Raw genomic sequence first — 27806 nt, 5'->3', positions numbered from 1 at the left:
AGGTGCCTGCCTTCTGTTCTGTTGTTTTCTGTAGCAACCAACAATGGCGGCTAACGTAAAGCGACTCCATAATATAGTATTACGACATATAATATGAATATACAAAAACGTTTATCAAGAAAAAGTCGGAGAATTAGAGTAATTTATTTGAAATTGATTATAATTATAGGTAAAGTTAAACCTAAACCAACCGTGAAGATATTACGACACACGGCGTGATGGGATAATGAATGTACGCATGCGTCGAATAGTTTTGACAGCAATGGCGGCTTGAGCTTGTCTCGGCGATCAGTTGCAGAAATTTGAAAACAATATCTGCTCTTAATAGCTAGTTTTGAGTCATCAGTTAATCTTGAGGTAAAGGCTATTTATCTGCCATATATTTGGTTAAATTTACTTAACATATTTTGCACAACATTTTTGCATATCACTGTTTGATATGATGTAAACAGGACATTTACCGAATGCATTCCTGTGTGGAAAAATACCTCTATGCATATAAGAGCCTAGTTCACGTACCACAGAAAAGTCAGTAGAGATTATGACATTTGAAGCAGGTTCAGTATTGACTTGGCATTTGCCCAGCACCAGATTCGAGGGATATATAACGTCATAGGACGTAACCAATGCATTTATAATACAATTTTCTAAAATAATTTGGCTAGTTGATACGTTACATATGTAGTGTAATATCCGACAAATGGTTCTGACATTCTATCCTCAATTTTATTTTTCTTTCTTTGTATTAACTGCAACAAAGAAAGTAATGATAATAAATTCGTCGAAGGAACCCTTATTACTAGCCACCTGTCGCTCATATAAAGCATGTTTTGCCAATATGAAAAGAATTGCATATCAAATGACTAATATCAATATCATGAGTTAGAAGAAATTAAGAGTACATTTAGGACGTAACATTGTATGATATATATTGATGTGCCTAAACTAAATTTTAAATTATTGATAAGAACAAAACAGTGCTAGTTATTAAAAGATGTCAATGTAAAATATTAGAATAGAGATGTAATTAGTTACAAACATTGGCATGACTGCAACTTGCAAATAGAGACTTATTTATAGGAATGACATGGTTGCACATTCAGCAAATAGTTTTTCATGGCGCTGAGGAACATTTTCAGTTAGTGTAATTTGCAGGACTTGCCTAAACAGTTGAAGGAGTGTTTGACTTCTGTACAAAAAAAAACTTTTAATGAAGCAAGGTAAATTTAGCTGTGTACAACTGATCATGAATCATATGTATTTTGTTGTTTTTCAGTAATAGATACCAAGTAAGTATAGTATTTATTGAAGAAAAAATCTTAGTGAGACATTTTGCAAATGTACAACTCCTGTGATTCTTATCTTTGGCATCATTTTCCTTATTTTTATCTTTTTTTTTTCAGAAGAAAAAGTGGTACACTCTGAATGAAAAATGGTAGGTAACTTGAATTTCTGTCCAGTTGAGCATTTTTTTTTTTTTTTTTGAAGTCCTGATGTAATTTTGATTCCGTTTTAGCTTAAGAGGATTATAAAATATACCACAATGTTTTTTGTCAGTATGTTTCCACATTATGTGGGCATGTTTAATCTGGAGAGGACATTTAGAGTACATCTCTAATAAAAAGTTGAATACCTTCATAAAATTATTGAGAAAGTTAAATTTATAGAAAATCTCATAAAAATTCCATTTAATCTATCTTATTTTCCAAGATTATTTTTCCCAAGCTACATCAGGACCTAGGATTTATTGATATATGTGCTTCTCATTATTTAGTATATGTAATGTATAGGAATGTTCATTTTTCCTGCAATCTATTTCAGTCTAAGAAAGGTTCTTCTAAGAAGTCGGAGTCCGTGAGAGTTGTGGTAAGATGCCGTCCCATGGATCAAAAAGAAATCAAGGATGGACATGAAAGGTAACTATTTTATTTCCTTCAGATGGACTGTTACGAATAATAAATAGAATGCATTCAATTTATTATATACATACCAAAGTATACATAGATACACAGAGGTACCTTGATCATGAAACAACCCCAACACATACAGTTTGCCTGTTGAAATAGCGAAATTAATCTCATTAGAACAACAACCACAGTAATAAAATTTTATCATTTCAAGTCAGAAATTACTGGCATCCACCTGCAAATGCTGTTTCCCTAGCTGCCAAGGTAATGTCCAATCCAACAACAAAAGATATTCTTTGGAAATTTGAAAAAAAAAACTTCCATCCATATGTTTGAGAAACTTGATTTTGCACCCTTTCAATATGACATATAAAATCTTTAAATAGTCTTAATGGTTATTTGCTACTCCAAACATATTTTGAACTTGAGTAAATTTTGCCACTTTAATTTTCCTGTGTGAATTTGTGAGATGTTACATATCAAAGTATACATAAGAAAAGCAAGAGTATATTGACCACAAGAACAACCCAATGAGAGACAAACTCTCAGGTGATCTATTACAGTTGTCTTTAGTCGGTCATCATCCCTTGTTCGTCTGTCAACAATTCACAATTTTGTCTTATTCACAAAAATACAGAACCAAATTTAATGATATTTCATTGAAACACCACATGGCAAAAGATAAACCAAAATTGGGAATTATATTTGGGCAGGACTAAAAAGGGTTAAATCACCTGAAATTTCTAAATCTTCTTTTCAACACCTTAATATGGAAGAATCAAAATCAGTAAAAGTTTGTCTCATGTTTCCCTGTGGCAAATTTTGGTTGTATTAATTCAAAAGGTTTTAGAATTATTACCTTGGGATGGAGTTTAATGCTATATACGTTTAACATTTGAATTACATGTACAATGTGATTCAAACTATGTTACTTTGTTAACAAGATGATTTCTATGGCATATGTTACAACAATAAAAACAACAGTTTATACACAAGTCAGAGGCTTGTTAAGGTCCTTGGTCTTATTGCGGTCGGGTTTTAAAAAGCTTCTTTCATCATATATATTAAAAATCCCACTCAAGACTCTTCCTGTTTGACATACCATTAGATTTCTAGGTTTTGACCTTTCCTGTTTGACATACGATTAAATTTCTATTTTGGAGCTCTATGTGTGGACTTTTTCACGAGCTGAAATTTTGAAAGGAAAAACATAGATAATTATTGATTAATTTCATCGATCAGAGTCACATTGGTAATGATGGAAACATCTGTCTTGGTTTTCTTCATATAGAATATGTGACATGATCACTTTCAGAAATAATCACCTTTTTTGGTGACATATTACTGATAACTTGTTTTAATTAATAATAGATATAATGACATGTTCATCCAATTGCTACATTTCAGGATTGTGGAAATGGAAGTAAACAGAGGAGTGATAATGATTAAGAATCCCAAAGGACTATCGACAGAGCCACCAAAAGACTTCACATTTGATGCTGTGTATGACTGGGAGTAAGTCTGATTTTAATGAAACATTGATCCTTACTTAAATGACTCTATCTGTTGATTGGATGTTAAGCAATTTAAACCAAACAGGATAAGTGAAGCCCAATACCTTCAGTAAGTCTGATTGATGCCAACCTCATACATTGTCGCTGTACTTCTAAAACGATGAATATTTATTTAAGTTTACAAGTTCAATATTAGCTCTTTGGAGCTTTGACTGGAAACATTTGGTTTTTTTTTAAATAATGGAAAACCTATTTGGTAAAACCAATGAGTCTTAGGTGGGAAAACAATTGCAACTAAACCAACATCTCAGACCCATGTTTTCGGGGAAGAGGTCTGAAGCTCATGCTTGATTGTACACATCACAACAGTCATACTGTCAGAGTATTCGCAATGGTGACTTCTTAGATTCTTATTTGTCAGTCACGTTTTACATTAAGACTTCAAGTCTAAAATGCTGAGGTAGTTCAATTCTGATTGTCATTTTTCTTCTGGATAATTGAGTAAATGGTATTTGTTTTGTCTTGTAAATTGCAGTTTGATATAAATATTAATATCATTGTTAAAATTTAAAGAAATTGTTCTTTTAATGCTTAGCTTGTAAAGTCTATAATTTCATTTATTGTGTAATTTCAGCTTTATATGCAGGATAGTTGATATTTCAGTCTATTGGATGATAAGGTTAGGATCACTACACTTGTGTTGCATGTACTAGTTTAATAGTTCACATTTGATCCTTGCTACAGCTCCAAGCAGACAGAATTATACGAAGAGACATTTCGTGATTTGGTTCAATCAGTCATAGAAGGTTTTAATGGAACTATATTTGCCTATGGACAAACTGGAACTGGTAAAACTTACACCATGCAAGGTTAGTACTTGAACTTTACGGTGAGTCCTCTCTGTGTTTGATTGAACTATTTCAGTGTGTAATTCTAACTGTACATTAATGGAATCAACAATGAAATTTAACATAGAATTAATTACATTTATTTGCCAGTTAACTACATTTATATATGTAACAGAGGTCATTATTTATTTCAATGCCTCAGCTATGTAACGAAATGTTCTCCAAAAACACACAAAATTGCAGGCTTTGGGATATCTATGTAATTTCAAAATGTCATCCGGCCTCCCTATTTCTATTTTCTTCAGTACACCTTAACGACAATTTAACTTCAGCAGTGTAACATTGCCTTTTCAATTTTAGTGGACTTTCTTCACTTTCATATCGAATGTGCCATAATGAACTACAGGTATATGGTAGAGTTGACTTAACTTTGCACGGTGTTGACTTGCCAATATCTCATTAGTAAATGCTAGGGTAGGCAATACGATGAAGTTGGCTATCTATAGACATTAATTCTAAAAACAGTAATTTAGACTTGTGCGAGCTATCTATCAGGAGCTTGCAATACACAAAAATTACAGTATATATTTCATGGAGGCTATTTTTCGGTGTAATAATGATATTCTGGAATTCAATTTTAAAGGAAAAACAGTCCTGTGAGTTTGACCAGTTTCCTTTCCTTTCGTAGGGAACAGGTTATCTACTTGCTGATTTTATATGAGCATTTTGTTAGCCAATGTTGGTATAGAATTATCAGTACGTGCCTTTCACAATTTTACAGGTGTGAAAAATGATCCAGAGACAAGAGGAGTGATCCCAAACTCTTTTGAACATATTTTCCAACATATTTCCAGATCCGAAAATCAGCAGTACCTTATAAGAGCTTCATATCTTGAAATTTATCAGGTGACAGAAAAAAGACACTCATACATTTTATCCTGTATTATACAATACCACTGTAACTCTGTTATAATATAGTGTTGTATATATTTTCAGTAAGTCACATGTAATATCACCTGTAACAACTACATATGTTTAATTTTTCCATTCTCGACATTTATAAAATATAAGATTAAATAAGCTTTGAATTCTTGTCCTCAATTTGTCAGATTTTAAGGTCGTTCCATAAAGTTAATTGCCTTGTAATAATCAAAGGAAATATTGATCAAGGAGTCCTGTGGTGGCAGCAATTCATTCATTAAAAAATGTACAATAATTTTATACAGGAAGACATACGGGATTTATTGTCCAAGGATCACACAAGGAAATTGGAATTAAAGGAACGACCAGACACAGGAGTGTATGTTAAGGTAATTACAAATCTTATGACAAGTATGGCATTAGTTATGATATCAGCTTTTCTACAGTTATACTGAGGAATGTTATTTACAAATCTTATTACGAGTACAGCATTAGTTACGATATCAACCGATATCAACTTTTCTACAGGCATACTGAAGCATGTTATTTACAAATCTTATTACGAGTACAGCATTAGTTACGATATCAACCGATATCAACTTTTCTACAGGCATACTGAAGCATGTTATTTACAAATCTTATTACGAGTACAGCATTAGTTACGATATCAACCGATATCAACTTTTCTACAGGCATACTGAAGCATGTTATTTACAAATCTTATTACGAGTACAGCATTAGTTATATCAACTTTTCTACTAGATATCAACCGATATCAACTTTTCTACAGGCATACTGAAGCATGTTATTTACAAATCTTATTACGAGTACAGCATTAGTTATATCAACTTTTCTACTAGAAGATAATTCTGATTCATGTTGTTTACAAATCTCAATGTAAGGACGGCTGTTACGGTATCAACTTTTCTACTAGAATATAATAGTGACACATTTTAATTACTTATAAATGTTTTGTATTTGTTTTAGGATTTATCATCATTTGTAACCAACAGCGTGAAAGAGATAGAACAAGTAATGCACAAAGGAAACTCTAATCGAGCTGTAGGGTAAGTGACTGGTGACATTACCTGTTGAAAGTCTTTGTTCAGTTTCAATTATAAATACACAAGATTATGGTAAAGATGATAAAAGTGTTTTGTTTATATATTACACAGAGCAACCAACATGAACGAACATAGTTCCAGGTCACATGCAATCTTCATCATCACCATAGAATGCAGTGAGGTATGTCTGTCAAAATTCTATATAGTTTTTCCGATGGAAATATCCTTGTATTCATTAACTAATAAACTAAACTGTAAGAGTGTAATGTATAGCTAAAGTCAGTTGTTAGTACAGGTGTTAGAGTATTATGTATAGCTAAAGTCACTTGTTAGTACAGGTGTTAGAGTATAATGTATAGCTAAAATCAGTTGTTAGTACAGGTGTTACATTGTAATGTATAGCTAAAGTCAGTCGTTAGTACAGGTGTTAGAGTGTAATGTATAGCTAAAGTCAGTTGTTAGTACAGGTGTTAGAGTGTAATGTAGTCAGTTGTTAGTGCAGGTGTTAGTTAATGTATAGCTAAAGTCAGTTGTTAGTTGTTAGTAATGTATAATGTATAGCTAAAATCAGTTGTTAGTGCAATGTATAGCAAAGTCACTTGTGTTACATTGTAATGTATAGCTAAAGTCAGTCGTTAGTACAGGTGTTAGAGTGTAATGTATAGCTAAAGTCAGTTGTTAGTACAGGTGTTAGAGTGTAATGTATAGCTAAAGTCAGTTGTTAGTGCAGGTGTTAGAGTGTAATGTATAGCTAAAGTCAGTTGTTAGTGCAGGTGTTAGAGTGTAATGTATAGCTAAAGTCAGTTGTTAGTACAGGTGTTACATTGTAATGTATAGCTAAAGTCAGTTGTTAGTACAGGTGTTAGAGTATAATTTATAGCTAAAATCAGTTGTTAGTGCATGTGTTAGAGTGTAATTTATAGCTAAAGTCAGTTGTTAGTGCAGGTGTTAGAGTGTAATGTATAGCTAAAGTCAGTTGTTAGTGCAGGTGTTAGAGTGTAATTTATAGCTAAAGTCAGTTGTTAGTGCAGGTGTTAGAGTGTAATGTATAGCTAAAGTCAGTTGTTAGTGCAGGTGTTAGAGTGTAATGTATAGCTAAAGTCAGTTGTTAGTGCAGGTGTGTAATGTATAGCTAAAGTCAGTTGTTAGTGCAGGTGTGTAATGTATAGCTAAAGTCAGTTGTTAGTGCAGGTGTTAGAGTGTAATTTATAGCTAAAGTCAGTTGTTAGTGCAGGTGTTAGAGTGTAATGTATAGCTAAAGTCAGTTGTTAGTGCAGGTGTTAAAGTGTAATGTATAGCTAAAGTCAGTTGTTAGTACAGGTGTTTCAGTGTAATGTATAGCTAAAGTCAGTTGTTAGTACAGGTGTTAGAGTGTAATGTATTGCTAAAGTCAGTTGTTAGTACAGGTGTTACATTGTAATGGTTTACAATCATTCTTCAGATCTAAGGAATCACGATGCCACCAATAGGGACTTGTTAATTTAATAGTTTTATGCAGAATAATCCATTTTCATTTAAGAGCCTTTTTTACAAAAACAAGACCATAATTAGATATATGTAATGTTTTGTTCTATTGTTGTCCATAAATCCTGAAAGTTTAGAATATATTCATTTTAAAAGACAATCCCAGGATTTCATGAGAATTTGATGAAAAGAAAATTAAGTTATTAAAATAAATGTTCTGTCAATTTGATACACGTAGATTGGTGCTGATGGAGAAAACCATATCCGAGTGGGTCGACTCAACCTTGTAGACTTAGCTGGAAGTGAACGACAGTCTAAGACTGGAGCAACTGTAAGTTTTTGCCTGATCTTCTAAGATCAGTATTATCAAATATTGAATGAATAAGCAAACTAGTCCAAAGGTAGAGTCAACGCCAGAATGGGTGGTGATGGATAGGTAGGTCCTGGTGTTCGTCATCTGGATACCAAATAGTATGTAGAGCAATGGTAGAATAAGGGCAAATCTATAAGGAGTACATTGATTGCAACGAACTTAGGACAAGTTAGTGTTTTCCATGTCTATTTATTGGTCAACTGGTTCAGATCGGGTCCTATCACAACAATTTAGTTACAAAATTCTTCCCCTAAAGTATTAAAATTTCAGGTACTTATCTCTTGTGACGTGCTATATTAGCCTATTCTTGTCATACCTGATAACTCTGTGGATAATGTAAGATCACTCATATAAAATGATTTTCCTTCACAGTTATAAAGTTATAAATATCCTTAGTTAAAATGTATAATCATAATGTAACATTAAATAAAACATAGTTCAAAGTTCAACATCCAAAATGGTCATCCAACCCTTCAGTGGAGGATGATTCTGAACAATATCTTAATTCTCTGTAATTCACTTCACACTTGATATCGGATATATTTGCTATTGATGATGTGCTGGTTAAATTGCTCAAAACTAGGGCTTCCCTTAACATGTCCATTGTATCTGGGATGGCCCTGGTGGTCTTGGCAGGTCCACTGGTGATGATCCCTTTATCCCCAACATATTGTACGTGCCCTTGGTTACATGTGATTAGATATACTGCGTTTATACTCAATGTGTCCATTGACTTTGAATTTCGTGTTGCTAACGAAAGATTTAGTTGGTGTCACATGACTACATATTCTGCAGCTCAGACGGCACGGTCCACTACCGTTAGGCTCGGTACTATAGTTGATATCACTCTTGACTAATATACCCCTGATTGGTCTAGACTTAGTAGGAGTGACCATCATTCTGTATTCTAGTAGGCCTCTTGTGCCAAGGCCATGCCGTAGGATGTGTTCATATTTCCTATGGAATCTGGCTATGGGTGGATTTTGTAGGTTATATGGTAATACAAACAGTAATAAGGGGTTGACAGTAACATTTTGAAGGCAGTAGCCCGAAGGGCTACCAATTATTTGATTGCAGTAGCCCTTCTAAATGTCTGGTAGCCCTGCTGCACTAGCACATGTAGTAAAGAAATTACAAAGCACTAGACTAAAACAATGTTTACATCAATTTTATTATATGCTGTCTTAGTCTGTATGACTATCGGCTGACAACATTTTATCTTGATCTTCATATTTTGTGGCGGTGTATATTGTGTCCATGGCACTCTTGTTGGTGTTTGGGGTGACAACTATGGTAGGGTAGGTAGAGGAAAGCATGTGTTGGTTTATTATACAGTTTGCTGTCTAGACTGCCATCTGGTAGGAAGTAGATTGTGGTATCTGAGAAATTCACCTCTATGTCACTGATCTCAATTTCCATTAACAAATTCTATATACCATGAGACTGGTGGTTGTAAATATGGAGGGGTTATATAAACCTTGCTCTCGTTTACTTAGTTCCTACTCTATTCTTTGTTAGGTTGTATAAACATTCCCTGACTTCTATAACTGCTAGTACAGTCGATGACATCACAGGTCCAGTATAATTATTGTTCAGTATCACTTTTTTTATACTCTATAATCCTTCTGCTTCAGGGAGACCGTTTGCGGGAAGCGACAAAGATCAACTTGTCTTTATCAGCTTTGTGTAATGTTATTGCGGCTTTGGTGAATGACAAAAGCACCCACATTCCATATCGTGACGCAAAACTGACAAGATTGTTACAAGGTAAGTTTTATTATTGAACGGCATTGCTTCCATAAGATCTAACCAAATTTACTTGGCATGCATAGCTGATATGAATGCTGTAGGCTTTAAAATGGAGGATGTGCTTTCTGTAAATAAATTGGACAAGCTTATTTTCATTCATTGCCATTTTAGGGGTTGGAAGACTTACCCATACAAGTCCATCCTGTTCCAGGGTGCCTCATCCTGAGTTACTCTCATTACTCAAACATATTATCTTCTTTACAGGTACACTGTTTGTATTATCAAAATCATCAAAAATTGATACTGATTTCTAGGGAGGAAGGATATTCTTGTCTTGCAGATATTTTCTAGCTTTATGCTTCATTCATATTATTCAGAATGAAGAAGTTGCAATGAAAGTTTGAATATTGCCATGAAATTTATATTGATTGACAATGCCTACTTGAAGCAGTTGTATTAGTTTCATGTCCCCAATTGTCATGGAATGAGTCATAAATGATCATTTATCATACAAATGGTACACTTGAATGAGCTGTATTTCTTAAGTTTGTTGGATTTACCTAACTACTTAAGTGTGGTGATTTTGTCAATTTCAGATTCTCTTGGGGGGAATGCCAAAACTGTGATGGTTGCAAATATTGGTCCGGCAAGCTACAACTACGACGAATCTCTTAGCACACTTAGGTTTGTATGTCAGTTACAACAAATCTCTTAGCACACATAAGTTTGTAGGTCAATAACAACAAATCTCTTAGTACACTTAGGTTTGTATGTCAGTTACAACAAATCTCTTAGCACACTTAGGTTTGTATGTCAGTTACAACAAATCTCTTAGCACACATAAGTTTGTAGGTCAATAACAACAAATCTCTTAGTACACTTAGGTTTGTATGTCAGTTACAACAAATCTCTTAGCACACTTAGGTTTGTATGTCAGTTACAACAAATCTCTTAGCACACATAAGTTTGTAGGTCAATAACAACAAATCTCTTAGTACACTTAGGTTTGTATGTCAGTTACAACAAATCTCTTAGCACACTTAGGTTTGTATGTCAGTTACAACAAATCTCTTAGCACACATAAGTTTGTAGGTCAATAACAACAAATCTCTTAGTACACTTAGGTTTGTATGTCAGTTACAACAAATCTCTTAGCACACTTACGGTAAGTTTGTATGTCAATTACAACAAATCTGTTAGCATACTTAAGTTTGTAGGTTATTCAGGACAAAGATGATTGCATACTTAGATTTATATGAGGTTGATTTTTAAAAAAATCATTCTTTTCTATAGGTCAATTATTATGAGACTCTCAGCACACTTCCCACAATGTATGCATTCTGTATATACTTTTAAGTCTCCTGCCAGTGAAACAGATGGGGACTGTAGTTTTCTGCTCTGTCCGTCCATGCTTCTGTCCCAGCATCTCTGAAAGTCTTTTAGCACTCTAGTGGTTTCATTACTTTTATATCTTGGACAAGTTCAAGTTTCAGGGTTGTTGGGTCAAGGTCACTATTACTATTTCTAGAAATCATCGTCAGCCCTCTAGCAGTTTAATTCTTTGAGAGATTATCCTTTAACTTCACATGCTTATTAAGCATCAAAATATCTTGGACAAGTTCAAGTTTCAAGGTTGTTGGATCAAAATCAAGGTCGCCATTAATCTTTTTTGTGCTGTTGCAGCTTCATTCTTTACAGGATTTTGATCAAACCTCACAGACTTACAAATGACCATAACACATTAACAAATTATTACATGTTGGTGATGAAACTATATTGTCAAATTGTCATACTTATTATTGCATTGGAATCAGTTACAAATGGTAAACTCTTCTTTTTATCCAAATGGACACAAACAGTACTGTCTTTATAAATTACAGTGTAATAGCTTGTTGATGGCTGGTGGGGACATGTATTGCTTTAGCAGTAGTCAGTTTAATTTGTTATCTTGAGGTTTGTGAAGTTGTGATATTATCAGTTGAATACCACTGTCAGAAATTACTGCCAACAGATATGCAAATAGTGCAAAGAACATCAAGAACAAACCCAAGATCAACGAAGATCCTAAAGATGCTCTGCTGAGAGAATTCCAGGAAGAAATTGCCAGGTGAGTTTGAAAGTTTTCCTGAGTATTGATTTTGAAAAACATTAAACATGTAGTGCTTCAGTATAATATCATTCATGGTTAAAAGATTTGTGGTGTGTTGGCATTCTTGTTATAAAATGATCAAGTATACACTGAATGACTTCAAAGATTCCTGGCTCCAAGTGACACTGAATTATATAGTATTCACAGGACTCTAGTCACATCTTACACTGAATTATATAGTATTCACATGACTCTAGAATTATATAGTATTCACACGACTCTAGTCACATCTTACACTGAATTATATAGTATTCACAGGACTCTAGTCACATCTCACACTGAATTATATAGTATTCACAGGACTCTAGTCACATCTTACACTGAATTATATAGTATTCACAGGACTCTAGTCACATCTTACACTGAATTATATAGTATTCACAGGACTCTAGTCACATCTTACACTGAATTATATAGTATTCACAGGACTCTAGTCACATCTCACACTGAATTATATAGTATTCACAGGACTCTAGTCACATCTCACACTGAATTATATAGTATTCACAGGACTCTAGTCACATCTTACACTGAATTATATAGTATTCACAGGACTCTAGTCACATCTTACACTGAATTATATAGTATTCACACGACTCTAGTCACATCTTACACTGAATTATATAGTATTCACACGACTCTAGTCACATCTTACACTGAATTATATAGTATTCACACGACTCTAGTCACAACTTACACTGAATTATATAGTATTCACACGACTTATTATATAGACTCTAGTCACATCTCACACTGAATTATATAGTATTCACATGACTCTAGTCACATCTTACACTGAATTATATAGTATTCACAGGACTCTAGTCACATCTTACACTGAATTATATAGTATTCACATGACTCTAGTCACATCTTACACTGAATTATATAGTATTCACAGGACTCTAGTCACATCTTAAATTGAATTATATAGTATTCACAGGACTCTAGTCACATCTTACACTGAATTATATAGTATTCACAGGACTCTAGTCACTTCTTACACTGAATTATATAGTAATCACAGGACTCTAGTCACATCTTAAACTGAATTATATAGTATTCACACGACTCTAGTCACATCTTACACTGAATTATATAGTATTCACACGACTATCTATTTATCGTGACACTTGTACATTCCAGATAGGTTTGTTGCCATTTTAAACTATTAATAGTATAGTACTGTTTATCAAAAACATTCTCTGTCATTGCAGACTTAAGGCTGATTTAAACCAAAAAGGGGGTCCGAAGAAACGCAGGAAAGGCAAGAGAAGTAGACGTAATGCTGATGGTGAGTACCTAGGTGTTAAATAACATGTAAAACAACATAGATGGTATTATCAGAGTGTTATCCAACAATTATATCAAAGTTAAATAATGGTTTGAGTATGTGATGGTGTTGTGACCTTTAGCTATTTCTGAACTCTTTTTTGTTGGCCTTGAATTTTCTTGAAAAAGTTCATTAAAAAAGTTGTCTCTATTGCTTTTAATAAAAAATGAATTGGGAAAAAAATTGAAATTTTTTTATGTGCAGGGGAAGTCATCAGTGGTTCTGATGAGGAGAGTGATGATAATGAAGAAGGCTACGAAGGAAACAATTCTGAGGATGAGGCAGAATACAGACGGGAACAAGAGGCGAAGTTAGAGGAACAGAAAAACGCTATCCTTAGCAACCAAACAATGATACAGGAGGTAAAAGGAATATTCTGTCTTACTATTGAGGATAAAAAACCAGAAAACCAACTGATCTTGTGATAAAACCCTGTGTTATCAGAAAGCTGAAGTAACCCGACCTCTGTCTGGTATTACTGTATACATATGTATGTAAACAGGAAATATCCACAAGACAAAGTTTCCATAACATTTTAAAGCTTGTTAGCTATCTTCAGACAATTAGTTCATTATTATCTTAGTTACAACATTATGACATTATATACCAGAAATGATTAAAGGGGAGATAATAATGTTATTAATATTTAAGGTGTAACAACAGTAGTTAAAAGCTATTTAGTGCTGGTTTGAAAGTTGGCAAACATATCCTGCTCTCGGTCTTTTAGTTATACTTGAATCTGATATCTGATGGAATGGATGCACCCAAAATAATCCTTTGTAACAACTTTCGGACTGAAGGGAATCTTTCGTGTCTCTGACATTTTTTGTCTGTCTACTCCAATTCTCTCTAGTACATTACCCATTTGTCCTATAGAATGTTTCTGTCAATAAGCAAAGATAATAAGATAACACATATTCTAACAAGTTAAGTTATTGTGGGGTTTCATTGTTTACCTGATTTAACAGAGCCCTTGTTGTATGTAGGCACATGTTCCTCATCTCATGTCTCGCCATTGTGACACAGCATAGCCGCGCTGTTCTTTGCTGGCAAACATTGCCCACATGAGAATACTTTTGAAGTTTTCCTTGTGTTTTTTGCTTTGGAGGATGTCTGATGCTTATACGAAAATTGTGCATTTCCAGATTTTTGTGCAGTATATGATCGGATTGTGTGTCAGCACAAACAGTTTTTATATGACCATTGAAAGGCAGGTTGTGTTATGTTATCATGTGAGCAGGCAGGCACATGCGATGTCTGCTCGAGAACTTTAATAATTTTAAACAGATCACTTTCAAACTTCTTAGAAAGGGTCATTACCATGATAGCTCAAAAAAAGTTGATTACAGTGATTTTTGGACAGTAATTTACAGAGTTAACACCGCGGATTTAGTTACCGAGTGTGTCTGCATCATCATCTCAATTTGCATTCAAAAGATCAACTTCCTAGCTGATTTGACGGTTCATTACCATGATCACTCAGACAAGTTTGATGACCTGATTTTACACAGGGTTATGACCCTTTGTTTAATCATCAAAACAGTTTCTGCTTGATATCTTGATTAGTTCTCAACCAAGAAACTTCAAACTCCATTATAAGGAGGTTCATTACTGTTATAGTTAGAACAAATTTGGTAAACGCAACTTTCGGCCTGTAATTCACAAAATCCACTCAATATCTCAAGTCATTTCCAATGGATACACTTAAGAAAAGGCTCATTATCACCATAGTTCAGACAAGTTTGATAACCAAAATTATTAACACATTATTTTTTGAGTAATGGCCTTTGTAATATTGATGAAATAATAACTTCAGTATTTTTCTTGGATCATCTCAGAACGTTATCTCCATTGACACTTGGTGGTTCAGATTCCTCCACAACTAAACAACTGACATGGTCAGTTATTGATCTTAATGTGTTATTGGACATTAAACATTAGTAAATTTCCTTTCCTTTTGCAATATGCTCATTTGACCTATGATGATTGTATCTGGTACTGCATTGCGGAAATCTTGTTTGTTTGTGTTATTCTTCCATAGTGTTGGCGCATTTAATGCTTTTTGTTATTAATCTGGATGGATGATGTTGTTTTAACAAAGAATGTAAAAAGTTCATTTAGCCACTGTTTATTGCTATCTGTTTTGATACTGTAAATGTTAGAAAGTGGACACATATGTAGGACTTTGAAATGCTGATAGAAATCATTACATACATGTGGACATAAGTTAATAGTGGATCATTATTTATGGTATTTGACAGGAAAAAGATCGAATACTACAGGAAATATCGGACAGGGAAGAAAAACTGAAGAAAGAGCAAGAAGCCAGGGATGGATTGGCAGCCAAGATAAAGGTGAGAGGACAAACATCTATTGAATCCAGTCTGTCTTTTAATCCACAGCTTTAGGCAAGATATAGACTAATATTAATGAAACTGATCTACTTGTTCAATAATAGCTCTATATTAATTCCAAACAAAAATTGAAGTTGGAATTTTTCCCATAACCAAGGGTTTAGGTAAAGGGAACTAAAATTGTTACATCCAATTTGCCTTTTTTTATTTCTGTTTCTGTTAAAGATAATGTTTATAGATATAAGCTTTAAGAAATATTCAAAAATATATTTAGCTTTAAAAAATGTTTAAAGATGTATTTAGCTTTAAGAAATGTTTAAAAGTATATTTAGCTTTAGCTCTTAAGAAATGTTTAAAAATATAAGCTTCACTTTAAGAAAAGTTTGGATAGGCAAATACCAACACCTTAATCATGTCCTTTATGTAATACATGTAGTTCACTATTCTGGACTTACACACTCTTATTCATCGTATATAGGCCATGGAAAGCAAACTGCTGATGGGCGGTAAGAATATTGTGGATCATACTAATGAGCAACAACGTGCCCTGGAGCAGAGGAGGAAAGAAATAGCTGATCAGAAGGTAACACTTATAATTGCATGAATGCAATACAAATCAGAGGTAATATTTAGTTCAGCTCCGAACATTTTTTGTTTGATATCATTACATTTTTAGTCAGCTATTTTCTCAAAAATCATATGTAGGCTTCCCATAATCTCAAGTAGTGCCCATAAATTTTTGAGAATAAGCAGGAAAAATAAAATTGATGACTGGCAAACTTTTTTTATTTTTATTTGTTATTTCTGTCACTTAAGAAATAATTGATGGATTATTAATTCAATTGTAGCTTTCCCTTGGTCTTTAATTGTGTTCTTGATTTTTTTTTAATGTAGACTTGCCATGTCTATTGATGTATTTACATGAATGAACTTAAATGTCATTAATGACCTTTAATATTTAGTAATATAAGTTGTTATGTCTCTGATATGAAGAAAATGTTGAGGACCAGTATGGCCCTATACCAAACGATTGTGAACTTTGTGTTCTGTCTTTGTGTAAATCTTGATAATAAAGCATTGTTTTAAAAAAGAAGTTTACTATTCTGATCAGAAACGAGAACGAGAAATCCAACAGAAGCTGGAGGAGAAGGAAGAATCTGCAGTAGAAATGCAGGATACCTATAATTCCATGCAGCAAGAAGTAGAAATAAAAACAAAGAAACTCAAAAAGGTAATTAACCTGTGTATAAATTGCTTAAAGGTAGCTAGTCCGAGCAAAATGTGTTTCATCGAGATTTACGGTAAGCTGGTTTAGTTATATATAGGAAATCAAGGCTAGGGAGACATGAGGTCTGCAGTGCTGTGAGGCATGGAGAAGTAAGTTTTGGAGAAGGTCACGCACTGTAAGGCTAGGGAGATGTAAGGTCTGGAGAAGGTAGACCACTGTAAGGCTAGGGAGATGTAAGGTCTGGAGAAGGTCACCCACTGTAAGGCTAGGGAGATGTAAGGTCTGGAGAAGGTTGACCACTGTAAGGCAAGGGAGATGTAAGGTTTGGAGAAGGTCACCCACTGTAAGGCTAGGGAGATGTAAGGTCTGGAGAAGGTCACCCACTGTAAGGCTAGGACGATGTAAGGTTTGGAGAAGGTCACCCACTGTAAGGCTAGGACGATGTAAGGTCTGGAGAAGGTCATCCACTGTAAGGCTAGGGAGATGTAAGGTTTGGAGAAGGTCACCCACTGTAAGGCTAGGGAGATGTAAGGTCTGGAGAAGGTCACTCACTGTAAAGCTAGGGAGATGTTAGGTCTGGAGAAGGTCGACCACTGTAAGGCTAGGGAGATGTACGGTTTGGAGAAGGTCACCCACTGTAAGGCTAGAGAGATGTAAGGTCTGGAGAAGGTCACCCACTGTAAGACTAGGGAGATGTAAGGTTTGGAGAAGGTCACCCACTGTAAGGCTAGGGAGATGTACGGTTTGGAGAAGGTCACCCACTGTAAGGCTAGGGAGATGTTAGGTCTGGAGAAGGTCGACCACTGTAAGGCTAGGGAGATGTACGGTTTGGAGAAGGTCACCCACTGTAAGGCTAGGGAGATGTAAGGTCTGGAGAAGGTCACCCACTGTAAGGCTAGGGAGATGTTAGGTCTGGAGAAGGTCGACCACTGTAAGGCTAGGGAGATGTACGGTTTGGAGAAGGTCACCCACTGTAAGGCTAGGGAGATGTAAGGTCTGGAGAAGGTCACCCACTGTAAGACTAGGGAGATGTAAGGTTTGGAGAAGGTCATTCACTGTAAGGCAAGAGAGTTGTAAGGTCTGTAGTAGGTCGACCACTGTAAGGCTAGGACGATGTAAGGTTTGGAGAAGGTCACCCACTGTAAGGCTAGGGAGATGTAAGGTCTGGAGAAGGCTGACCACTGTAAAGCTAGGACGATGTAAGGTCTGGAGAAGGTTGACCATCATATGATGATTGAAGTTCTAGTAAATGTTATTATGTCACAGTCAATGTGTAAACAAAAGCTGAATAAGATCAATAGTCATTCATTATGATCAACACACTGAGAATGATATTTTACTTTTATGTATATATTCAGTGAAGATAAAGTTGTATGAAAATGCATTAATTATATATAAAGGGTTTGAATGATTAAAACTTTTAAATATTTATTATTGCTTTGTAGCTTTTCGCAAAATTGCAATCAACGAAAGCTGAGATCATGGACTTACAAGAGGAGCACTCCAAGGAGCGTCAAGAACTGGAGCAGACACAGATGGAACTCACCAGGGATCTGAAGCTCAAGTGAGCCTTTTAATGAATATATCCCAACTACAGTTAAACCTTGTTATCTTGAAGTTTGAATGCATAGTGTGAAGTTTGCAGGGATCAACGAAATACTTTGAGTTATACCAGATCTTTGAGTTATAAGAGTTTGAGATAATGAGGCTCGAACTACCTACATCAAGTTCAGAAAAGCTTTATGATGTTGACTGAGAAATCACCTCACATCTGAATTTAATATATTTCATTCCAGGATGCTGATCATAGAGAACTTCATCCCTGTGGAGGATAAAACCAAAGTGATGAACAGAGCTGTGTATGATGAGGATGAGGACATGTGGAAACTTAAGCCTCTTGCCAACAAAAAGTGAGATATGTTAGGAAACTATTGTTTCTGGAACTTCTACTTTCACATTAAAGTTGTGATGAATGGATGCGTTAAGTACAGTTTAGATGTAATAGGAAAGAGCCTGGCTGTTTTATTAACTTATTTCTGTCTATTGTAAATTTATTTACAAGTTAGAACAAGCTGTTAACAGGAAGTTGCCATTTAAGAATTCTGAGTAGTTTTATGTTATGTCAAGAGAAGCAGTTGTATTTCTCTGTACTGCAATTGGTCTTTTAGTGGTTGGGGTGTTCTTACTGTAGTTTTTGAAATGAAATTCTCCTTTGACTCGAGTTTGAATTTAATGGTAATTTTAGCACCCAAACCATGGCTAAACGACCAACCTCAGCCCTGGGAAACAGACGGCCAGTGTCTGAGTATGCAAGAGTGGCAGCAGCCATGGGAGGCAATCCCAGATTCAAGGTATAAACAATCAATAGAGATCTCTCAACTAAGGCTGTAATGCTTGGTGGAAACATTCTGAGATTACTATCTTAATCCAGTACAAAATCTGCTTTAGTTATCTTTTTGTATTCATTTACACAGATTTTTAGCATTGAAAGTCTTATATAAAGTTATGATTTTTTGTAAACTGCCATGCAGAAGTTTAGAGTGGTAATAGTCATTTTAGGTGTATCCTTTTGTATTCAGCTAAACTGAACTGACTTTTTACAGTAAAAAAGTGTTATTTTAATTCATGCTTTGTATTCAGCTACACAGACTTTTTACAGTAAAAAAACATGTTGTAGGGTGAAAACATATTAATGGTTGAATTAGACATGCCTAATCGCACCACACGGGATTATGATGGACCACAAGTGGCACCACGGATACAGGCGGCACTAGATGCAGCCCTTCAGGATGAGGCAGACATTGAAATAGAAGGACAGTAAGTACTCCAACCCTTTATTTGATGTGACAGCCTTTAAATTATTTGATTAAACTGCATTTTGCAAACTTCTTGCTTGCCATGTCTCTAAATTCTTATCTTTTGGTACTCATTTAAAAATAAACATGATTCTCTTTAATCACTTAGCATTGAAAAATTAACTGCATTGTGGGCTGTGTTATCTTATACAACAATATCTCTTCAGGACTCCATCGATATTTAGCACCAAAGCCAAGACCAGAAAAAGAGACGTGAAAAGTGCAAGGTATGTGTAAATCAAATACACTAAGGTTTAATAATGAAAAAAATGTATGTAATGAATTTTGAAATATGTCCTCATTCTTTTCAATAAATGTATAGTTAGGTCCTAATATTGAATTAAAGGAATTTTGTTACCAAATGGCTAGACTGAGGTTATTAAATAACTTGATACACAGCTGATCATTAAAATTTGTTGTGATAATTCAAATAAATCGATACACAGCTGAACTTTGGAATTTAATGTGATAATTCTGATAATTTAATACACAGCTGTACATTGAAGTTTTTCTCACCTTAACTTGAGTAAGATAAGCAGATCTGCATATTTCCTATTACTGTGTTCATTTTTGAACTGAAACAATGAAGTTGCCTTTTTGGGACAAAAGTCTTGCAGTGGAGAATATAATTTATGTTGAAGTTTAACAAACTTTCTCTATATTTAAGATCTTTTTTGAAGTAAAACATTTTGTGAACAAGATCATATTTAATTTTAACTGTTTGACTGTTTGCATGATGTTTTTTTGCAGACCTAGAACAGGAAAGAGAGATGCTTCAAAAGAATTTCCATCTTCAAGAGGTCTTGTACCCAAGTAAACATGACCACCTGAGGAGGAATACCATGTCTTTCTGTCTCCATTATTACAACTGGTATGACTGCAATGTAGCACTGGTAGTCAACCATGCAGATTTTTTATCCTGTGATATCCTGACTGATGAATAAATGTCCTAAATTAAGTGTTTAGGAAAGTAATAGCTGACAAAATCTGTACTGCTACAGATTACGGAGAACTAATACTGTTTAATAGCACTGTTTGTAGTTTTCACGATCATATGTTTTGATATATTTGGCCATGGTTTAAAAAAATGGTGAAATATAACCCACAGGGTTAGTTTGTGTTAGAGAAGGTGAAAATTCAATGTAGAGGTGAATAATTTGATCCAGTATGGCTACAGATATATCAAATAATCTTTAATTTGAAGTGCAGATTCCATGAACATTTGATGTTTTGCAATAAAGTAACACTGCATTTATATGTTAGGCAGGCATCAATTTAATGCATTATTATGTTAATGTAGAGTTGTGTAATTCACGATAGTTTCCACCTGTAATGATTAGAAATTTACTGAAATGATGTAATAGTGTTCACTGCTGTTGTAATCAGTCACACTTAAGGGGGTATGCTACCTAAGAGTCTGACCTGCATCTGTTTTCAAATTAGCTGTTTGCTATGAAATAAGTGAAAGTTTTGTAAAGATGATGTATGCTTGGTGGTATATATCATTGCTGGCTTTGCTGGAAAAGTAAATTATCCAACTTATTTTCAATAAGTTACCAAATTGGTTACTCGGAGTATAGGATCATTACATACTTTATAACAAGTTTATTTTGCATCACGCAAATTTCACCATTTTGTGTCCAAATTTTAGCATCAAATTTTAGCTGTGTTGTATTTTCGCCATTTAAGAAAAAGAACTAAAACTATTTAATGAGACTTAACATTTAAAATTAGGTAGTTTAGTATATAATTATTCATAGTGCAGTCTTATGGCAAAATTTCTGGAAATTAGATCCTGGCATAAAAAAAGAAAACTGTTGTATGGTATAATACAGATCACATATAAAATCATCTAAGGCAGGTGAAATACCTATTTGTGGTTGTCAAGAGAAGGTAGATTCAAGTTGTTTGAAGTGACTTGACAGTTTAAATAAATGAATTAAAGTCTATGGAAAATGTAAGGATATATCTTGGAGGTACGTTGAAGGAAAAATTAACTGCGTACAGGGATTCATTGTGTTGTAACAAGTCAACAGATTTTAAGTGATCTGTGTATTTAACCTGGAAGAAATGTTGATACTGCTTATTGTATTATTGGTTGTGTTTGTTTAGGTGTACAACAATGCATTGTCTTAAATTAAGACAAATTCTGCTGGTGTTGTATTTACACAGGTTCAATTTGAAACATCTCTGTTATTACTGACTTCGAGAGTATGACAGATTTGTGAATCATCTTGGTGTATTTTATAGGGTGGAAAAGCTAGTAAAACATCTGCTAGACCCAAGGGCTCCAAAATCATCACTTCTATCAATGGATCGGTTTTCTACCTATTATTTCTTGGTAAACAGTCAATTAAATTCTTTGGGTGGTTCCCCTTAACAAAACCTGGAGTCCTGGGTTGGGGTAGACGTTTTACTGGAATAGACCTAAACAAAACCTTGAGTCCTGGGTTGGGGTAGACGTTTTACTGGAATAGACCTTAACAAAACCTGAAGTCCTGGACTGGGGTAGATATTTTACTGGAATAGACCTTAACAAAACCTGGAGTCCTGGACTGGGCTAGATATTTTATTGGAATAGACCTTAACAAAACCTGGAGTCCTTGTGTAGGGTAGATGTTTTATTGAAATAGACCTTAACAAAACCTGGAGTCCTTGTGTAGGGTAGATGTTTTACTGAAATAGACCTTAACAGTGTATAAATGAGAGATATAAGTACAAGATGTTGTTATGAGTTTGTAAGTGATTACCATTAGTGGTAACTATTTTTATATCTAGCTACTCAGCTATACAGGCTGACATTACCATGTTGTTTTTTTAATACTGGCTTTTTGTGATAATCATAAAGACAGGTACTGCATTTTATGGCTTTGATAAGAATACACCACCGTACTGTGTGTTTGAATTGTGTGTTGATATTTTGTCACCTAGGGCAGCATTTGTTTTTGGCTAGGCATGTTAATTGTTATCATACGCTAGAAACACTTGGCTTAAAACTTAGTGTTACAATTGGTCCTTGATTATATATACACAGCAATGATCAACATCTATTCTATAAGTACCTTAAAAGATCTATTTGCAAAAGAAGTATTTCTCAACAAATATTTGAAGACATTTCAATTTTTTTCCCATTTGATTGAAGTTATAATGTTTCATTATACTGAACTGATGTACATTACTTTCCGAGTGTTGTATAAATTGCCTTGCTTTAAAAGATTAAATGACTCATGACCCCACCATTTGTGGAGGCATGTAGTATTACCCAAGTCTGCTCTGTTGTGTTTCATTGTGTTCGAACTCAATGTAATACATAGAGAACATCTCTGAGCAGATTTTCATAGGAGAGGGGTGTTCATGGCTTACTGATAACAGTAGTATGGCATTTTTATTCACATGGCTCTCACTTAGTGATGCCAACATTGAAGTATGTATGCCAGCTATTCTTAATACAAAAGCAGCGGGCTATCCTATACACAACTAGTCTTGTCTGAAAGTATTGATTGTTGAAATCCCTCTGATTGATCATACAAGATATTTTATTTCTGACTGTTTTGCTTCTTTATTTCGATCCTCTTTTTTTGTTTTCTTTTAATAAGAATTTCACATCATAAAAAACTTGACCAAGGGTTTGAGAATTTTTTTTTTTTTTTGAAATTCACTAAGTAGTTTTCTTGTTTTCATGAACCTACTTCCAAAATTGGGAATATCTTGATATTAAATGTATAGCTATTGAATATGTTTGTGACAGCTGGTTGTGTGAGTTTTGTTTCTGTATAATGTCAATAAGTTTGGAGAGGATGTTTTCAGTGGGGAAATTCAGGGTCATTTAGAGGGGGGCTGCATTAAATAATGAATTAAAATAACTTTTCACTGTACTTTCCTACTGATAATGGCTCCAGTATACATTCAATGTAGATCTTGTGACATAAAATGCTGTCTTCATTTTGCATATCAAAACTTTTATTATGAGTGTGTCTTAATATTTTCCAGACAAATCATTTTTGTAGTGCTCAAATAGTTAACATTCCACATGCTGACAAGTCATGTACATAGATATCCTATTTATTAAAGGAGGAATATTTATTGATGTAGTTTGTATAACAGTCATTTGTCAAACTTTTCTTAACTGTAGAAATGAAATTGCTAATAAAATGTTGAATTTTGTTTGAAAATAACCTTATGACAGGTGTAAATAACATTAATAAAATACTATTTGTAAGAAAGGCAGAAAATCTGTATGGTAGGCTTGTCAAATTCATAATTTTTCCAACATTATGTATTTATAAACATGATTTCAAAAGACAGATTTCTGACCTAGATCAACACAGGTGGTTAGAATGTATGTGATAACTTCTCATTCATACACCTTGCCACAAACTGAAATGATTTTAATCGAAACACCTCCACCACAAATTCTTTGAAAAATTATCTTGATTTTGTATTGTTTTGTATGACATGAGAATTGTGGTGTTTATAGAGACAAACCCAGGTAAAAAAAAGTCATAAAGTGCAAATCTTATTGGTATAAATCACTCTATAGAGGACAATAGATAAATTGAATTCCTCTGTAAGGATAATTTCTACTTTTTTTGTTCCCATCATTTGTGTTATTAATTTTTCATTAATTCAGTTTACTTTGATTTCCGTCCAGTACGTTCCCCCTTTTTTTTATTACATTTATGAAAATATTGGATGTTTTTTTATTCCTTACTATCTTTTATACACAAATTCTGTGATACTTTGTGTGTATGGGAGAGCAGTATGATGGGCGTTCGATGCAATTTATATACACTGTAGTTAGCAGAGCAATGTTGTGTCTGTAAATTCAAATATTTCCTTAAGGCTGTAGGCTATCTTCAATACTTTAGAATATGTCTCCCCTTTTTATTTAGTTATTTCTTTTTTTCTTTGAGGAACATTTAAAACAATTTGTCCCAATGGAAGAACATTTAAAATGATTTGTCCCAATGGAAGAACGTTTAAAACGATTTATCCCAATGGAAGAACGTTTAAAACATTTGTCCCAATGGAAGAACGTTTAAAACGATTTATCCCAATGGAAGAACGTTTAAAACATTTGTCCCAATGGAAGAACGTTTAAAACATTTGTCCCAATGGAAGAACGTTTAAACCGATTTATCCCAATGGAAGAACGTTTAAAACGATTTATCCCAATGGAAGAACGTTTAAAACGATTTATCCCAATGGAAGAACGTTTAAAACGATTTATCCCAATGGAAGAACGTTTAAAACATTTGTCCCAATGGAAGAACGTTTAAAACATTTGTGGAAGAACGTTTAAAACGATTTATCCCAATTTTTTAAAACGATTTATCCCAATGGAAGAACGTTTAAAACATTTGTCCCAATGGAAGAACGTTTAAAACATTTGTCCCAATGGAAGAACGTTTAAAACGATTGTCCCAATGATATTGACAATTTTGTAGTTGTGTTAATGATACGTTTTTTCTGCATAATTTGAAATTTTTTAAGAACATAACACTGTCTTTGCTTCATTAAAAATTATCTGCTAAATAAGTCTTTAGTAGTGAATTATTGCCGAATGTAAAAGATATCTTTAATTTTATCGTAATTTCATACCATACATACTTAAAAAAATATTTCACATATACTTCTTTTTGGTTACTGTAACACTACGGATTGTAACTGCATACAAGTTACAGTCAGTGCTTATATAATTTGAGGTATTTTGAAAAAACAGTGTTTATATCTGATTTTATCACTTGCTTCAGAATTGCCAAGACAATATACTGTGTCTTGTATGGCTGATGTATAAACATTTGTGTATAAGTAAAAAAAAAATGCTTTGAACATACAAAATGAAGAGGTCTGAATGGTAAATATGTCATTTCTTGTTTTACTGTCAGTCTTACAGGAATATGTCATCGTTTTTTTATGTGAATTTTTTTTCCCGCATGATATGCATCATCAGTGTTTTATTTCATTACATGTAATATAAACATATATTTGAAGCAGGTTTCCCTATGAAATAAAAACGCAACTTTCAACAATGACTTTTTGTATGTTTTTTTAGCTCACCATCAATCTTGACCTATAGCCATCGTGCTTCATCAGTCATCATGTGCCATCCGCCATGCATCCTGTGTAAACTTTTCCTTTAAAACCCTACTCCTCTTTTATACCGATGTAGATTTCAACCAAATTTGGTCCGATGCATCATTTGGTGAGAGTAATAATTTCTTAAATTCAGAAACTTGATTTGCCCCTAGGTACTTAGGGACAAGAAGAGGAAGTAAGGCAAGATTTTGCTTTAAAATGCTACTTTTTTTCATGCTTGAATGGATTTCAACCATATTTAGTCTAAAACATCACGGAGAATTCGGAATCAATTCTTAAATTCAAAAGGTTGATTTGACCCCTACTTAGTTTAAATGGCCTTGATCTGCTTCAAAGGTCACAGGGGTCAAATATGTTAAAATCATTAAAGGACTTTTACTCATTAACCAAAATGCCCAAGTTGCTGATATTAGACCAACTTTCAAAGTCACAGGGGTCAAATGTGTTAAAATGTTAAAAATTCTTCTTCAAAACAACCAAAAGGCCCAGGGTGTTGAAATACTTAAGAAACTTCTAAACAAAAGAAAGGCCAAGGGTCTGTAGCTTACCTTTTCAACAAGCAATATGTGTGAAGTAACAACATTTGTGTAGTACATCTATAAAGAATATGATTTCAAGTTTGCAGAAAATGTCCTGATGAACCAACAATGTTTTTCTGTGTATGTAGGTCTTTGCAGTCAGATAACCCTTAAGGCCTATGGGCCTCTTGTTTGAGAAGCACTGGATGGTTCACTCTCAGATTTCAAATAGATTAAATTTTGGAATGGTCTTACGGGTGAGCATCTTGGATTTGAACACTTAAAATTTGTCATCAGAAATATTGGATGGATCCATTTGAAATTTGATATTTTTATTTTCCTTCATCCCTTGCTATGCATTTGTTAAATATTGGTCACTGATAGGAAAATAACAAACAATGGTCAACAGATGGTTGTGTTAGATTTTGACAGTCTTGCATTTCTTTGATGTATATTTCTCATATTCATTATGCTTGTTTCCCAAGGTTTTCAGTTATTGGATCTACTGGGAAAACAAAATGTGTATCAGGTGGCCAGCTGTTTTGCACTGTGACAAGATTGAGATATTAATTATTATTTCTTGAACAGTACTTGGTAAATCATGCAGAAAAGTAATAAGTCGGTCTGTGCTGAGATGGATGTGTCCTTGAGCAGACATTGCACATTACCACAGTTGTACTGGATGGCATTCCACAGGCCTTTTGTTTTCAGTGAGGTAGCTATGAGTCATCATTGAAGGTCACTTTAAAATGACCTGGCCGTTGTCAGGGCGATAAACCCAACAACCTGACAATCGAAATAGGCTAGTCGTAATATATATTTTATTCTTTAAGGCATCAGGTATGAAAATCAGCATTTTGGACAGATATAAATAAAACGTTTCTTGGTATAATATTGTCTGTGCCGAATTTGTGATAAGAAAGGAAAAAAGACACTAAATATGTATACATTTTATTGGAAGTAAAAAAGAAAGCGTTCATTTTAAAATCAACAGATATTAATATTGTTAAAACTGTCTTAATTAATACTTTGATTAAAATTCAATAATTATATGACAAATAAGCTTCAAATAATTAAAAAAAAATATCAAAAGCACAAAATACATTGTGTACAGTGATAGTAGGAAGCATGTAAGATTTAAAATATAAATACATATATAGATATTTAGATAGCAAAGTAGCTAGTATATTACTTACGTTGATATGATTTAAATTTTATTGATTTTTTTTATAATAATTGTGAAACAAGTTATTTCAGCTTATACTAATCTCTCATGCGGATCTAACACTTGTTGTTGAATACACCTGAGACTTTCAGAGTCAAAACTTAGCTCCTCATGTACCAACAATATAAAAGCTTTATTTAACATTAATCCTAAAACATCAATAATTAATCAATATTACTCATGTAACCTTCAAAGCAGTTCAAGG

At 33.9% G+C, this 27806-nt stretch overlaps 1 protein-coding gene across 1 annotated transcript; it reads left to right on the top strand.

Moving 5' to 3' along the window:
• Positions 1 to 277: 277 nt before the first annotated feature.
• LOC132562175 (kinesin-II 95 kDa subunit-like) lies at positions 278 to 25039 on the top strand. Its single transcript, XM_060226907.1, has 24 exons — positions 278 to 357; positions 1404 to 1435; positions 1822 to 1916; positions 3315 to 3422; positions 4166 to 4290; positions 5051 to 5175; positions 5496 to 5579; positions 6178 to 6257; positions 6366 to 6435; positions 7957 to 8049; positions 9726 to 9858; positions 10437 to 10524; positions 11852 to 11947; positions 13207 to 13283; positions 13527 to 13684; positions 15584 to 15676; positions 16155 to 16259; positions 16788 to 16907; positions 18350 to 18468; positions 18701 to 18814; positions 19150 to 19255; positions 19582 to 19721; positions 19927 to 19986; positions 20510 to 25039. Exons 2-24 carry the CDS (start codon positions 1433 to 1435, stop codon positions 20574 to 20576), a joined length of 2259 nt encoding a protein of 752 aa, XP_060082890.1. The 5' UTR covers positions 278 to 357; positions 1404 to 1432; the 3' UTR covers positions 20577 to 25039.
• The last annotated feature ends 2767 nt before the right edge of the window (positions 25040 to 27806 follow it).

The sequence above is a fragment of the Ylistrum balloti genome, unplaced genomic scaffold, assembly GCF_031769215.1.
Source record: "Ylistrum balloti isolate Yb309-2 unplaced genomic scaffold, AGI_CSIRO_Ybal_v1 Utg371360, whole genome shotgun sequence".
NCBI classification, from domain to species: domain Eukaryota; kingdom Metazoa; phylum Mollusca; class Bivalvia; order Pectinida; family Pectinidae; genus Ylistrum; species Ylistrum balloti.
The sequence above is the reverse complement of the archived record's forward strand: the minus strand, read 5'-3'. Positions and strand labels throughout refer to the sequence as shown.